Here is a 16,735-nt window from a genome sequence, read left to right as displayed (position 1 = left end):
CTTATCTCTCTCTGACAATGTGGCCCAAGAGCCGAAACGAAAAAAGGAACCAATTGACCGCCGTTATCGTTCAATTTTCACGTATGTATGCGTGCTTAAAAAAGAATAATATTTTACGGACACAATCGAGGATAAGCACAATATATCTATTGTTTTGAAAAGGACAACTTTTTATTTTAAAGTGATTTGTTCTTCGTAATAAATAAATATATTTGATTTTTTTTGTAATTATGTTGAAAGAGAATTCAAATTATTTCACCTTTTATTTTTATGTATTTATTATGTCTACACTTTTTTAATTTATAATAATAATATTCTAAAATAAAGTAACTCATAAAATTGTTAGATATGGGATAGATTATGTTACAGGCACGTAAGAAAGTATGACTTTGCAACTTTATTTTGATAAAAATTAAGTTTCACAAATTAACATCCAAAAATAACTATTGTTATATTTTTTTTATATAGAGAGAGAGAAAATGATGTGGTCATGTTAAATTATTTTATTTTAATAATTCTAAATTTTTATTTCTTAAAGTAATAAAAATGAAGTATTTCAACCTTCCTCATTTTATAAAAAGGTTGATCCTATAGTTTCCTCTGTTATAAATAAAATATTTTAATTAAAACAACAAATATAATTCGCTCTAAATATATCTTGTTTAATTTTTACCAAATCCAGCTCTACTATAGTATATTTTTGGTTTCAACCCTATACCATCCATAACAAAATATGTTTGGAAACCAAGTTTTACATAATTTTATAATTTTTACTCTTTTTTTAATTAAAGTATCATTTTTAAGTATTCTAAATGCCTAATTTTTAAGAGTAATGATTTTTTATCTACTAAATTATTTTTAATGTTACTTGGATCCATATCTCAACAAAATGAGATTCAGAGCCCAAAATAAAAATGTGCAGTTATGTGATATAATGTACTATTGCTTTCGTAATCTTTGTTCCGAGAAATATAATTATTAAAGTTTAAAAAAAAAAGAAATATAATTATTAAAGTAAAAGTTAATTTTTAAAATTAGACAATTTCTAAAAAAATCGACAAAAACTAAATATTATTTTTAATATTGAAGACCCATATTATGATTAACAACATGATTTTCTGCGCAAATATTCAATAGAGAAAAAAAATATTAATTTAAGTGTTACATTATATCTTATATATATCAAACACATTCATTTTAATTAAGATATAGAGATGTGATACAAAAACCATTCGATAAAAATAAATAAAGAGAAACTGAATTAAATTGGTAAAATATAGATGATATGTATGATTAAAAATCGAGAGTTTCAATAGATTTGTTGCCGACAATTGTCGACAACCTTCAAAAAAAAAAAAAATCGAGAGATAGAATTTATGCGAGATTACTGAGGAATCATTTTACAGAAAAACAAAAAGAAGACAAATTTGTGTATTTAATGATCTTATATTGCTTTCTTGAGTAATATCGTATTTGACAATAGTGAATAATGACCTAGAAAAGATAATTTGGGGAAGTTTGATTTCTGGCCATGCAAATATTTAGCACCGCCCTGTAACCCCTCTCTTATCTTTAACAAATTAAAGAGCATAAATGACCAAGTTTTATAAGGTGGGGTTTTTGTCAAAAGAAATTTGGATCTTTTGCACAAAACTTAATTCCAGTTTTATATTGGATCAGCATGTCAGAATTTCTCCTTTCTCCCGGTCTAGACCTTATTATGGTAATGCCAACATGGTCTTATGATCTTATCGTATAAATGAAAAAGGACAACAAATCCTTCTCATGTGGCTATCTTGTCGGTCGTATCGTATCTCTCACGTTTCTTTTCAAATATATGTAAAAGATCCTTTATTATTTCAATGTCTAATAAATTCCCATAAATCATATTCAATCAACGTCAGTTGGATTTTTTTTTATTTTAATTATAAAATCGATGATTCGTCTGTGGGTCTGTTTCTTTTTGGCAGCCCTAGCTCCTATTTTTTTTTTTTTTTTTCTTATTCACCAATTTACGAACCACGCTTATCATGTGCTGGTTGATTTTGATTTGACAAATACCTTCTTTCAACATTCTTAAGAGATTGTAATGGGAAATTAATTTAAATATTGTTTACTTTCTCAAAAAAAAAAATATTGTTTAAATAATTTTATGTATACCATCATTTACAACTGGAATAATTACATTAGATCTTGTCAATCACATCGCATTAGAGATTTCAGATTAGTACAGGAACATATAGGCGAGCCTGACTAAACTAAAAAAGAAAGGCATCACACTATAGTGGAAGAGGAGATCTTTATTATGTATACATTGTAAATAATTAGCTTCTTTTTTTTGTGAATAACCTTTTTCTTAATCAATAAAAATGTCAGTATCCACTGATCTTAAAAAAAATATATATATATATACTTAATATCTATAAAGTATTGCCTTAAAACTTCTTATCCATACTACATATCCACATTATTAACTGCTTCATTCGTTTCGATCATAAAAATAAATTTATTCTTGTACTCCATATTTGCAATCCGAAATATTTATACTTTATTGTTATTTATATCTATATCCTACGATGTTTTCTTTTCTTTTCTGAAAGATCATAAAAAAATTAAGTTAAAGACTTCGTTGAACACGTAAAAAGAAAATTTTAAAAATAGTTAATAACATGAGGAATAAATACTTCTATCATTTTATTTATCATGAAGTATAAGTTCGTCGGAGATGCAGATAATATATAAGGTATGCATTTGTACATAGTGCTGTGAGACTCGGAACTAGTATACTTCTTTGTTTAATAGGGTTAAATAGGACTTTGTAAATAATTTTTTTATATATGAAATTGTTAGAGGCTTTTAAGCCTTCCAACCATAAAAAAAAAAAATATAAGGTATATATGCAATTATCGATTAGTCTTCTTTTTCCAATTTTTCTATAGATCCAAATCCATTTTGTTCTAATTAAATTATGAACATATTGGCATCATATGATATGATGTTTTGAAAGTTTTTTTTTTTTTTTTTGAAAGAACATATGATATGATGTTGATCAGCTTCTGGTTTGTCATCTGCAAGAATGCGACTTTCAACATATAAAAAAACAAGTCATATAATCAAGTTAGCGATCCTCTCCAGTTGCACATAAACTAATATAACCCCTTCTCAATTTCAACGCGTCAAATTATGAAATTACACATAATGAGATAAATAATTTCAACGCCTTTCACTAAATTAACTTTTTGATATCTTCCGAATATTTAAAATAGAGGAGATCACTTGACAACCTTTTATTTTCATAATTTTCTTATAATTTAAAAAAAAAATTGAAATTCGACACAATAAACATGACTTATTTTATTCATACATCATATTTTATATAAAATGATGAAATTTAACGTATGTTTCATCATACAAACAATGACTTAAAATTTTGACTAATTCGAAATTAAAGGTTCTTAATGCATAATCAAGTAATATTTAAACTGAATGTAATTTACATATGTCCAATATATATATATCTATAATTTACTTTTCAGATTTTTTTTTTATTAGAAATCATTTTTTTAATTATTTTAACATATACTGTTAATTTATCCATTTTCTTTAGAACAATAACATTAATATTTTGAGTTTATACTTAAACAGTTTGACATTTTTGTGCATAGAACTTCGTGCGTGTTTCATTTGACGAAAATAATAAATGAATACTCTTTAACGCTTGGTAGAAATCTAGGGCACTGACTACTGTTTGATAAAATCGAGATTCACGCACATCTTAGATCGAATTGTTCAGATTTCTTCTGCATAATCCCTGAATTTTTCAGTACTCCAAAGCACGCAACTGTTTGCATAACGATTGGTATTCACAGAGTACGGATTCATTACTAAAAAGGAGATAAAATATTGACTACTATTTGGTTGTCTAAAATCTCCCTTAAGATCAAAAATTAAAATAAAACAAGAAGCATTATATTGGATCAATGACATATGCGACTCCTCTGTAAGATTTATCTCCCTCGTTTATTATCTGAAAATTGACCTAAAGAAAAGAATTTTTAGAACTACAAAATTTAAGAGAAAGATAAAATCTTGTGGCTTATTCTTATCAACAATCAAGATAGAAAGAACTTGACCTGTTTTTCTCCAGAGAGGGGCAACCTAATTTTCAGCGGGGGCAAAACCGAAATCAACCTAGTTTTTCCACTACTTACTTTCCATGGGGGCAGCTCCCCCCCCCCCCCCCCCCCGCTCGGACTACACTGGTCCACCCTTGAAAAATGATACATCATATCTCGGGTAGCTAGACAATATCTTCTTGAGATGGGCTCGCGAGTGAAAGTGGAAGACATCTTGCGTGAATAAAATTGTAAACTCTTTTCTCGACTGAGTTTTGTATTTTATATAAGTCGGCATGTAACTGTCGTATAGTGGTAGTTACAGTAATTCGCAATCTCATATTTGATAGGTTGCTTGACACATTGTATATAAACAATTGTGGCAATCACTCCAGCGTGATGATCCCAAACTCGGGCTGAGCCCGCTCTTGCTGACAGGGGCTGACCCAGCCTAGTCCAAGAGGGGGCAATTGTCCCTCCCTGGATTTTGAATTTTTTATACAAAATCTAGTTCATTCATATCTGATTGAATGGCAAATCAATGGGGTGACACTATTCATCAATGATGTCACACTTCATCCAAAATTAAGATATTATAATTTATAGGTTCGCACCGACTTTGTTCATTTTTAGAATTTTATTTGCCTATCTCTTAACTCTTAGTTTGTAATTAATGTTAAATTTAGAGTTAAAATTATGATAATTTTTTTTGAATTATAATTGATAATTAGAATTAGAAGTCAGAGTATTAGAAATTAGAATATTGTTTTTTATATAGTACTTGATTAGCTAATGAATTTAAATTCGATTAACTATTCAAATCAAATTCGTTATTTTGTTGTTCCTCCTTGACGAAAATCCTGAATCCGCCCCTACTTGCCTAACATACTTGCCGAATGGGCTTTGTTGAGCCTTCATGTAATACTTCGGGCTCGTTTACAAGGTCGGACTTGGAGACCTTCGTCGACGAACCCGGTACTCGACCTGCGAGTAGTCTACGAAAATATTTAGTATATGGTCCTATCAAAAAGCAAAATGAAAAATGATTTCTCATTTTCACCATGTTAAAATCTTATGAGACTGGATAGAATTTGAGAAGAATTTAATATACTCTTTGGATATTTATTCTCTATCTTTTCAACCAAGAGTTATGGACAGTGAGAATAGAATGACACAATTTGTAAATTTATCTAATCTAAATACTTTAATGATTTAAAAGAATGAATTCTCATGTTGCTAATAATTTTTTGGATCAAGGTGTATCATTTGAATTATTTTTACTGAAAAAAATCTCTTAAATTTTATTTCGTTCATAGCCAAAATAAGGATTTTTTTTCAAAAACCATAATTAATAAAATGAATTTTACCGAACCAATATGATTGGTTTTTTTTTTTCAAAAACCATAAGGACCGTATGGTCCCTACGGTCTCCAAAATTGCATTTTTTTTAGACCGTATGGACCATAAGGTCTTACCTCTTTTTTCTTTTCTTTTTTAAAACAATTTTTTTTTGTATTAAAATATTAGAAATATTGAATATATTTCTTTGAAAATAGATGAAATATAATATAATTTGATTTATTAGAAAGACTGCAACAAATAACCCGGATCAATATTTTTCAGGTCGGATTTTTCGCGGCTGTAAGAAAAATTAATATATTTCTTTATGTGTTATTGGAAAAAAATAAAAATGCTTAGATTCTGAGTTATTGATCCCGGTTCAAAAGTCACTTCTAGGTAATTCAGAAAATATTGTGATCCTTCTAGTACATTTAATTTATGAAAAGTTGTATCTATTTTTGAAAAAAAAACAAAAACTTTAAGTTATTTAATGGTTGTTATTCAAAAAGAATTCTCAAAACAGATACAACTTTTTATAAATTAAATGTATCACAATATTTTCTGGATTATGATTTATGAAAAAAATTCCAAAATAAGCCACAGCATCTCGTCGAAGTTTGATTTCCTAGAAAGATAACGATCTTCTCCTGTGGGGTCCAACCAAGCACCCCATGCACCAGTTGTCTGCTGACGCATGACAGGTTCAAAAATATGTGTCATAATTCTGTGTTGCCTGGACCGCGCAACCATCCGTGTTGCTTATATTTGGACCGTCGGATTTCTGCATTTTAGTCACTGCGTCTCGATGTATGTGCTCGATTAATTGTCTTGTCCCAATGAAGCTGAAACGGAGGTGTCCATTCCGTTACCAAGCAAAGCAACGCATCCAAACTGCTGGGGTCCCACATGCCCAGTGACATCTTTCTTCGATCTGTATCGTGGGACCCACATGTTGTTTCTTAGTTTAATTTGTAATCAACACCTATATAGGTGTTAAGTGTTAACAGAAAAATAACCAATATCACGATAAGCGCACAGTGATAACAGAAAGAGAGAAATAATTCCTATATTTCTTCTTCTGTACTATCGTGGATCATCAAAATATATACATTAAAAGAAAAAAGAAAAAAAAAAAAATATGCTCTCAATGTTTTTCACCTTTTTATCGAGTTTATTGTTACCAGATTTTTAATTTAGATTTTCCGGATCATTAAAAACAGAGAAGCATACTATAAAATAAACAATACTGGTGCAATATCTTTGTCCTTGCATAATTTAGAACGGACAAAAAAAGGTTGATCCTGATTTATACTTGCGACATAAATAATTTGTTTCGGAGTTACGGCAAATAAAAAGCTATACAATGGAGGGTGTTTTGTAAAAGTAAATTTAGATAGCATTAATAAGACACTATTAATCAAATAGCTCATTAGATACAAAATTTCCAATATTATAGCTAGGAAAATGGAAAGATATTATAATAATAAAGTACAGTATCAAAATAAATTTTGCTAGATTTTTCTCTTTCTGGGGAGAGGGATTCTGAAAAATAGTCAGATAGTAGAACTTGGATTAAATAAAATTGTAGGCACATGAGACGGTGCAATTTTATAGATAGTTTGATGATTATGCATTTTGTAATATGAGGATGGTTCAAATGCCTTCATTTTTTGTATCTCCATTATGTCTTTATTTTTATAAACTTTAATAATTCAAAATTTAAAACTTAAAAGTCAAAATAAAACCGTTAGATGTGATCTATGTTATTTTTCTCTATGTGGTCATAAAAAATTATCACATTTTAATTTTTTTTTTATGTGAATCAATGATTTAAAAAATCAACGTCTAGAAATCATCCAAATTAGTGTGTTTTTTACAAGCTCTTGATAACAATCAAAATAAAATTGAAATGTCATAATTTTTTACACGTGCATAGATAAAATGATGTAGATCATATCAACGGTTTTATTTTGACTTTTAAGTTTTAAATTTTGAATTATTAAAATTAAAAAAATGGAGATATGGTGGAGACACAAAAAATGAAGGCATTTGAACCCTCCTCTTGTAATATATACCTTAAATTATTTTTTACAGCAACTGAGCAATGAGGCTTAAAACAAAGGTTTTGCGTATTATTTCTACGGTAAAATGTGGGTTTTGATGAAACCTGCCGCGAAGAACGAATTCCAACTCGAGTATAAAAAATGTGGAACCAATTTAAATGCATGTGCTTAACTCACTATTGTATTTGTCGAAATTTTATTGATCGTAAATTTGAAGTCATTAGCTCCATTCCATCTAAGATTCTAAATTAACCTCTATATACACACAAAAACATAAAAAAGAAGTAATGATATAATGTGACAATAATCACACGCCGGCAATTGATCAATATTTTATCGAGTTATTTAAAAATTATTAGAAGATTCGACTTAAATAATGGCAGCTTATTGCCACCGATTCTATTACAGAGAATGATAGCAGAGGATACGGACACCAAGAGAAGCCACTTGGAGCTGTATGCGTGCTCGCCAACAAAACATGAAATGATTGTACCTCGGTGCATCTACTTCATTTCATTTGTTAATTAAAAACATTTCGCATGGAAACCTCAATGGCAAACAAAAGCGGCACATTTGATGTGTTTGCGGTGATTAGGATTTGTTCTTTTGTTTTCATTTGAAATATAAAAATGTGGGTTTGGTAGAAAGTCAAAAAATGAGGAATGGAAGGAGAGCCACGGGAGTTAAAATGAGATTGTGGTCGGCGCTTCTCTGGGACAAAGTCCTTATTAGACGCGACGGTCGGGTCCATTCATTTTTTTTCTTTTAATTTATATTTTATAGGAGCCCAAAATCAAAATTTAATTCCACCATTCCTATATTTTAGATTTAATTCCATGGTTCCCCCACATCAAAATTTTCCATATATCAGAACTGTACTGCACCGAGTTGCCAACGGTTTCCTTTTGTCCCTGTTGCATTTGATGTTGTTCCATAGGAAGTTAGGAACACATAGAGCAAGTAGGTGGAATGGGGGATGTATCAATTAAAACATAAATTCCAATAGCCACATGACAAGCTACCTATAATTGCATGACACAATAATTCGTTAGCCTAATCACTACTGTTTACGGGCCATAAAACCTAAAAAAAGTTATATTCGACTGATTTTTAGATTCGCTAAACGGAATGGTAGTTGGGCTAACCAACAACCATATCTTTTATATATTTTTTTTCTCATACTGGGGTTTGATGCTTTCGATAATGCCTTTTTCTTGATATGACCAAAATCAATTTGCTACCAATAAATGGGATGTTTATAAACCTATCTTAGATATTTAGGAAGATATGCTCTATGCTTGTATGCTCTACTTGTACAAAATGAGCTCATCACCAAAACTTGCAAACGTGAGATTAAAACGATATATATATTCTCTATCGTTAACTTCTCTCTTATCAACTAGAAAACTATTCGGTATAGTTTTAAAAAATAAATTAAAAACGATATATATATATTCTCTATCGTTCCCTTCTCTCTTATCAACTAGAAAAGCTACTCGGTATAGTTTAAAAAATAAATTAACAAATCTATAAAATGACACGACAATTAAATGGGATGCTATAAAGCAACACGATCACTAAAACTTAAAATCATGGCTTCAAGGGTATATTTCGACATGTCTTCAAAAGCAGTGGTGAAGTCAAACTTTCTGATCACCAAAATTTAAATTATGGCTTAAAGGGTATATTTCGACATGTCATCAAAAGCAAGGCTGAAGTCAAACTTTATGATTACGAGGGTTAAATGTAAATTGGGTCATCATGAAAAAATTTCATATTGATAATGAGAATTAATTTTACAGTACACGTAACATTTTACTTTAAATTATAAAAAAAATTGTATATAGGTACAAAACTTTTAAAAAAATTGGAATCAATTGACCCCTATTTCTTATTACTAACTCAGCTTCTCATCAAAAGCAGCCAATCAAGCATTATAAAAACCTCATTTCATACTGTAAGTAGGAAATACTAACATTTGAGATTAGATAATCCATCCATACTTAACATATATATACTAACGTGTATACAAAAGATGGCAACCCAAGTTGGTCATTCAAACTATGTTAGGACCACTCTATAGCTTGAAGCACAAAAAATCATTTTCCTCTAAATGTTAGCTTCTGTAAACATGCTTTTCTTTCAACTAGAATCTAGTGGGTGCATCAAGATCTGTGCTGCATAGTTTCTCTGCCAGGTCGTACTGTTGGCACTTCACTTGCTAGAAAATGGTCCCATTTAACCTCAGCTGTTTTGTCTGTTAAGTTCAACCATATATAAAGGGGTTTTTTTGATAAATGTACACTCAACATTTTGATGCACTCCAGGTGAGACAAACATTTCTCGTATATTACTTAAAAATAAAAATGTAAATCTAAAATTTTACTGGCTTGACCTCTCCACCATAAAAAAAAAGAAAAAAATAATGTCAAACTATAAGCTAACAAGACGTAACTTTTTTTCACAGAATTATCATGGGCTATTTGGTAATTTACTAATTGAATTGACCCAAAATTTAACAATTTGCTTGAGTTCTATAAATAACCACACGAACTGAAGAACATACATATCAAGGTTGAAATACTAAAATACCTTGGGTGTTATCTGAAAATAGAGTAAAGTGTGGGGTGTAATTTTGAGGAGCCCTTCAGACAATTCATTCTTTTACTTGGATACACAACAGCTATAAAGTAGATGTGAAATGTATAGTAAATTAGTAATATGGGCAACTGGTCCCCACCCTCCTAATCATATAGTATACCTAATTGGGTCCAATTTGTGGACTAGCTTAGAAATGGGAATTTAACTGGTATAGCAAAGAAAGGATACGGGATAGGTCCCACAGGTCAGAGATGCTAAATCCTGGGTCTGATGAAAGCCAGTAAACTGTATCATCCTGTCAACCAAAACATCATTCTTTTAGGAGAATGTTAGACTTTCAGAATAAACATAATCAACATTACAATAGAATAAGAATTGCCATTGGTTTGATCCCACCGATTTTCATACTGGCACCGTAACATATTTCCAAACAATACTGATTTCTTGTTTTAGTAATAACATACGACACAGCACTATATTAGGCCAACAATAACCATGTTGTATTGTTGTGTACCTTTTTCCTTTTATTTTTTTATTTTTTTTATTTTTTTTTTGGGGGGGGGGGGTGTTAAGTTACTAGGGGTGAAAACAGATCGGATAGTGGTAAAAGTAAAACCATATCTGAATCTGTTCTTTTTGCTGGATAGGGATCGGATTTCCGTTTTTCAATACTATTATTTATTAAAAAACATATAAATATTATTGAAAGAAATACAAAAGTTCATAATATTTATCTAATTATAATGATGAATAACATAAATTTTTTCATAATATATATTAAATTATTTGGTATATATCTATTATTCGGATACGGATAATTAAAATTTAAAACCATATCTGTACCAAATTGTTACATTATGTCAAGTTCTCATAATTTTGCCAAAACTCCTAATGAGTCGAATTTTTTATTTATGGTCTGATTTTCTTTCTCTAAGCCCCAAATGGAGCTAAAGTCAACCACATCTGGATTTGTAGTTACCAAATTTTAACAGATCGGTAGGGTTGTTTCAGTCTTTTTGGTTGCTTATTGTCTGGGGTGTTTATTGAATATATCCAAAGCTACCTCGTGTTCCTCTGGCAGACGAGATATATTTGTTATTATTTACAAATAGGGTGAAACTTTTATTTAAATTGCAGAAATCCCAGAGAAAAAGTTGCTCATAAGAATTACTGGATTTGCATCATCTGAAGGAATAGTTTCACTTTGCCCGTTTGAACCAAGACATGCCATTGAATTTTCAGTTGCACCACCGAAATCTTCTTCTAATTTACTAAATTCAAAATACACCAAGATGAATGATGTCATTGCATTATGAAACATGCTCAAACTAAGCATGAGAAATTGAATATCTTTCTTTCAAAAAGACAAATGCTAACCTGACAAGGTGCACTTGTATTGGACCTGCATTGCTTCTAACAATAAATCTGTATCTTCTCTGTGTACCATCACCATGCTATATTTAAGAGACAAACTTTTAGAATATTAACAAGGATTTGAAAATACAAATTTACTAATTTTATTTTGAAGAAAAGACAAATCTAACCTGGTCAGGGTCAGGGACTTCAAGAGTTGTTCCTTGGGGAGCTCTAACCGCAATTAGAGTTTGTTTCTAAGAAAAAGGAACAATACTAGTTGGGTTTAAGCTTATCTGACTTTTAATCCAAAAATCAAATATTTACTTTGAATAACACCAGAATAAACCAAACCAAGACCAGGTTGCAAATTAGATAAATAATGGGCCTAACTTGCAAAATGGCAAAATACAAAATGGTGGGTGCAATTTACAAGCAGATCTAATGAAAACAAGTGCAAGAGCACCTTGAAGCCAGGTAGTCCCTTCAAGTCACTCTCTGTTAGGAAAAGCAATCTGTGATCATGTCAGAATTTTAGTTTAGATAAAATATTTCTTTTACATGACAAACTTCAAATCAACAGAAGCGAATACTACAAAATTGTAACAAAAGTAATAACATTACAGTATTCTCATCTTACTTTTGAGCTTTCTCATCTTCGATAAGCTTCTTTATCCTTCCTTGCATTTCACTGAAATAAAAAAATAAAAAAGTAAAATAGATGAAGCTGTGTTAAGGAAACCAGTACTGTGCATTATATCATAACAATGAGTAGAAGTCAGGATCAATAAAATTACAGAGTTCATACAAGATACATCTCAACCAGTAAATAAGCGATAAAGAACCTAAAAAATATAATAATTACACAAATTTGGTATGGACCAGGTATTGTACCAGTATCTTTTGCACAGCAAGTCAGCTACTAACAACCACAAAATAAAATCAGATAATGTCCAAACCTTATCTGTTCATCTAGTTCGTGCTCCTTCGAAATAAAATCTTCAATGCTAGCCTGAAGAGGTGCAATTTTGAGAAGGAATATGCAGCCATTGTAAAATGAAGTGTCACAGACAAAATTTTAGTGTCATTTAAGGCTCACTAATTTCAAATAACTATCAGAACTATTCTTAATTGAGCCTTCAATGTGACTTGATGCTCTAACTTTACAAAATACAGAAAATTTATACTGTGCCTTACTCTACCAGTACTTCGATCTAGCAGATCAGATAGCAATTATGATAAAACGATAAAACTTGATTAAAAAATTCAAGCAAAATAAATAACTTGATATTCTTAAAAAGAAGGAGAATCGGGATAGGAGAGGTAAGAAGATAAAAGGCACTGTACCTTTAGCCTAGCAACTAAAGCATTCAATTCTGAATTGGGTTCTTCTTGGATCCTGTTTTTGTTTAAATTGGAAATTCATAAAGATAAAATCAAGGAAAAAAAAAGAATTAATAATTACACTAGTGAGGATTGCCAAGGCTAGCAGATATTCCACACATATGACTGGCCCTATTAGGTCAAAAACAAGATAATTAAAAAAATAAAAATGTTGCTATTTATTAATAACTGTTGCACCCCGGTACCATACTAATATATCCTTCCAGCAAAGATGAGGCTTTTGTATTCTGATTGCATGAAATGGTACTGCTAGGAATTATCAAATAAGAGAGAGAGAGAGAGTACTTCCAGCATATAGCATTCTTATGTTTCTTCTCTATTAAACCAATCCCTTCAAGGACACCAGTTATGTCATACAACCGCCTCTTAGGCACCTAGAGAGAGAGAGAGAAAAAGAATTTCAGAATGATATCTCTTTATAGGTTTTGTGCCTTCTAACAGTTTTTTATCTGGAACTACGCAATGAAATATGGCATGCTCATGCCTTCTCTCGCTTTTCAATTATTCAACTGCCCAAAAATAGTAGAAAATCTTGATATGGTTCTCACAAAGTCAGTTGCCTCCTTGCCGGTATCTACCATGAATAACAATAACGGGATTTGCTAAAATTTTGGTCTTTCCTGAAGCTTTCATGATTATTAAATTTGTAGCCATGGTCAAATAACTCCAAAAATCTGCAAATACAGCTAATGTACCAGTGCAGTTCAATTAATATAAAAACTAACCTCTAGTGTCTCAGCAGCTTTGTTGAGATCAAGAGAGCTGTCAGGTGCTTTGTCAAATAACTCCAAGAACTTCTTAGTTGCCCTCACTAAGTAAAACATTATTAGTAAATTAAAATAATTCAAAATTGGTCCAATTTCAACAATAAACTGCAGATAACCTTGTAAAACAGAGGATGGAGTGACAGAGAAAGTTCATATTGACCCACAACTTTTTATCAACAGCGAAAATTATATTCAAAACTCAACAAAATTGAAAAAAAGTCAGGTATACAAGTTTGCACAATTTGAAAATCATATGCCATCCATCGAAAGCCAATAAGTTTAAACCGTTGGATATTGAAAAATCTTATATATAGGACAAATGACTTTATGTTACAATGACAAGCTAATAGCACACAACACAGAATATCAGTTTTCTTTCGCAATAATTTTTGACACCAGCTGTCATGTTGTAACTACGCTGATTATACACATCCTATCTCTATCATTTAAAGCCTGTATTTTCTAACTTGAAAAGAACCAACTGTTTTGGAAGCCACAAAAATTGGAAGCAAAAATATTCCAGATACTTCAGCTACTGTTATATTTCTAATTTCTCAGGGTCAGTAATACGTCACATTTTTGGTTTTAAAGGTAAACATGAAACTAGCCCTTGAAAATAATATTTTAATCACCTAAGGAGCTGTCAAAGCGGCATGTATTAGGAGTACGAGCAGAATTGCAAGGAGATTCTACAGAAATAAAAAAGAAAATGAAGTTAGAAAAAAGGGGATCTGACTAAGAGGTCCTGCATTAGCAGGTTGATACCACTGTAGTGAACCATATTAGAGTATACCACGGGGTGGCAGATACTGTAGTTAAGGGAATTATTATGATAATTAATTGGTGGTTGGGTAATTGCAAATAACCAATCATTAGCAGTTTGAGAATTGTTTCTAGTACTGTTTATTTGGCAGATAGTACTTGCTATCAGGCATATCATCATCTGAGTATCGGTACCGTCCAGCGAGCAGTATATATATATACCAGTAAGGCAACAACCCAATTTGATTTTTCCTTTTTAAGGCTCAGATCAGATCAAACGTTAGGGCCTTGCATAAAATACGATAACACTGGTCTTTTTTTACTCTTTTTTTTTTGGATAGTGACTGTTCTCTCAAAACTATTAGCTCAGACCTTTATTTCCTGTTCCTGATGTGCATCTATCCTTCATTTCCATCTTTCGCTTCATCTGCAATGATAAGTAACCATGTATTGTATACAATCCTCCTAAAGTTTCTGCCTCATCAGGCTTCGATATTATGACATTTGCACTAAAAAGCTCCATGTCTATGATACTGAAGTGGTTTATACAAATCAGCCAACTGCCAGTAAAATGAATAATTGAACATGTTTGAAATAACAGCTGAATGTACTTTTCATCGGTATTTCACACAAATTGAACAGGTGAACCATTTTGCTTCAATGTATCTGAATAAAAAATAGATGAAGTTGATAGTGCTCACTAATTTTCAGAACACATACGAACAATTTTTTGCGTTAAAAAAATAGTCATGGTACAAAATTGAAATAGGGAAGAACAGTACAAGGACAATAAATCGAATTACTAAAAAACAAAACATCAATTTAATCTGGCGATAAACCAAATAGGAGAACAAAAGAAATGTCAACTCACGTATTGTCTATGGTCTAGCGAAATTTACTTCCGTTTTTTAGTATAACAAAACATAAAATCAAGACAATCTTTAACTAAAGAGCATTTACTACGACCAAATCCAAAAGCGTAAACACAACCATACGAGAAAGAAAGAAACCACTATAAGGTTTGGAACTCACAGGGGTTGCATTAATAACGACAGGGGAGTGTCCGGCCATTGTCTCCGGGAACTGGTGATACTCGCCCGAAGGTGCAAACTGTGGTTGTGCTGTAAAAAATGGTAAACTCTGCCGTACCGGTACTGTAACCAACTCCGGCCGATCGTGCTCTGGTGGATCATCAGCCATCGAATAGAGAGTGGGGTTTATTGACAGAATTCCTAGGGGAGTGGGAGGGTTCTAGTGTTTTACTAAGAAGTGGTTAGGGAGAGAGAAGCTGGAAGCAGGGTGCTCCAGGAGCATATCAGAAAGTTGTGAGATGATTTATTAGTTATATGGGTCCCGCAGGAAAGAGAGATAATAGGGTTTTTGGACTATATAAGCCGGGTGTAAGAACAAATCTCTTCGGGTTGTTATGGAATGCTGGGGAATAGATGGAGAGAAGACGTGGGAAATTGGGAATTCGGAATCCTATGAGATATCTCAAACTTTGCGTGACCTTGTGGAAAATCCCAACCGTTTAAATACGTTCTACACAAATCTCAAAGTACACATAATACTGACCCCTACATCATCCCTGAATAGGCATCGGACACGTCAGTCACACAAAAGTTGAGATATCTCAGAGGATACGCACTCGGAAATTGGCACATCAATCAGGTAGGGGTGTAAACGGATCCGCTCCATATTCGGACATTATATTGAGACTACTAATCGTGTCCGTGCACAGCAACGAAAGCAAATTACGTAGTAGAAAACATTAAGCTCTTTAATAAGGAGGAGAGATAATTTAAATTAAATTTGTAGAGAAAAATAGTTAAATACTATATTTATCTACAAGATAACACATGTGAACTCTAGTGTAGTGGTAAGAATTTTGGCACGAACAGAACCCAACTGGGTTTGAATCCCGCCTTCAGTAGAAAAAAAGAAAAAAGGGTGTGCGGTCCACGGGTGCTGTGCACGGTCTACTGGCACTGGGATCATATGCGGCGCGACCAATGCATACTTAAGTGTTGAAGCTCATAATTTGGAAAATTCATCTATGTGCAATCTGAAAATTCAACGGCTGAGCATCATTCCGAAAAAAAAAATAGTAAATCAGGACCCTTGCAGGATCTAGACATTAAGCTCCTTAATAAGGAGGATATATACGCATTTTTTTATACGGTGAAATAATGACGGATACAGATAAATTTTATGAAGATGAATATCTGTATTTGTATCTGCAATTATTCTCATCCAAAATTACTCCAACTGGCTCTGACATTACTATAGATAGAAGTTATTATATAATTATCTCATATTCATTTCAGCC

The 16,735-nt window shown here is 31.6% G+C and overlaps 1 protein-coding gene across 2 annotated transcripts; it reads right to left on the bottom strand.

Moving 5' to 3' along the window:
- Positions 1-9,476: 9,476 nt before the first annotated feature.
- LOC144551117 (transcription factor E2FA-like) lies at positions 9,477-15,739 on the bottom strand. Of its 2 annotated transcripts, none has more exons than XM_078298940.1 (14): positions 15,439-15,739; positions 14,779-14,833; positions 14,277-14,333; positions 13,603-13,688; positions 13,163-13,251; positions 12,821-12,872; positions 12,433-12,485; positions 12,114-12,164; positions 11,940-11,988; positions 11,665-11,730; positions 11,498-11,574; positions 11,292-11,391; positions 10,349-10,415; positions 9,477-9,767 (listed from the first exon to the last, which is right to left on the bottom strand). In XM_078298940.1, exons 1-14 carry the CDS (start codon positions 15,604-15,606, stop codon positions 9,685-9,687), a joined length of 1,053 nt encoding a protein of 350 aa, XP_078155066.1. In that variant the 5' UTR covers positions 15,607-15,739; the 3' UTR covers positions 9,477-9,684. The 2 variants fall into 2 exon arrangements, with proteins under 2 accessions (XP_078155066.1, XP_078155075.1); XM_078298949.1 differs by having other exon boundaries at positions 14,779-14,939; positions 15,439-15,572.
- Between the last annotated feature and the right edge of the window lie 996 nt (positions 15,740-16,735).

The sequence above is a fragment of the Carex rostrata genome, chromosome 1 (assembly GCF_964058835.1).
Source record: "Carex rostrata chromosome 1, lpCarRost1.2, whole genome shotgun sequence".
Lineage (NCBI taxonomy): Eukaryota > Viridiplantae > Streptophyta > Magnoliopsida > Poales > Cyperaceae > Carex > Carex rostrata.
Note: the sequence above shows the minus strand (reverse complement) of the source record. Positions and strands in the feature narration are given on the sequence as shown.

Bases quoted from the DNA above. Each gene is read 5' to 3' on its own strand.
- LOC144551117 (XM_078298940.1), bottom strand. From the start codon at position 15,606: ATGGCTGATGATCCACCAGAGCACGATCGGCCGGAGTTGGTTACAGTA. The intron at 14,834-15,438 runs GTGAGTTCCAAA...TTATCATTGCAG, and splicing joins TCGTTATTAATGCAACCCCT to ATGAAGCGAAAGATGGAAAT. The intron at 12,165-12,432 runs GTTTGGACATTA...TTTTTATTTCAG, and splicing joins GAACTAGATGAACAGATAAG to TGAAATGCAAGGAAGGATAA.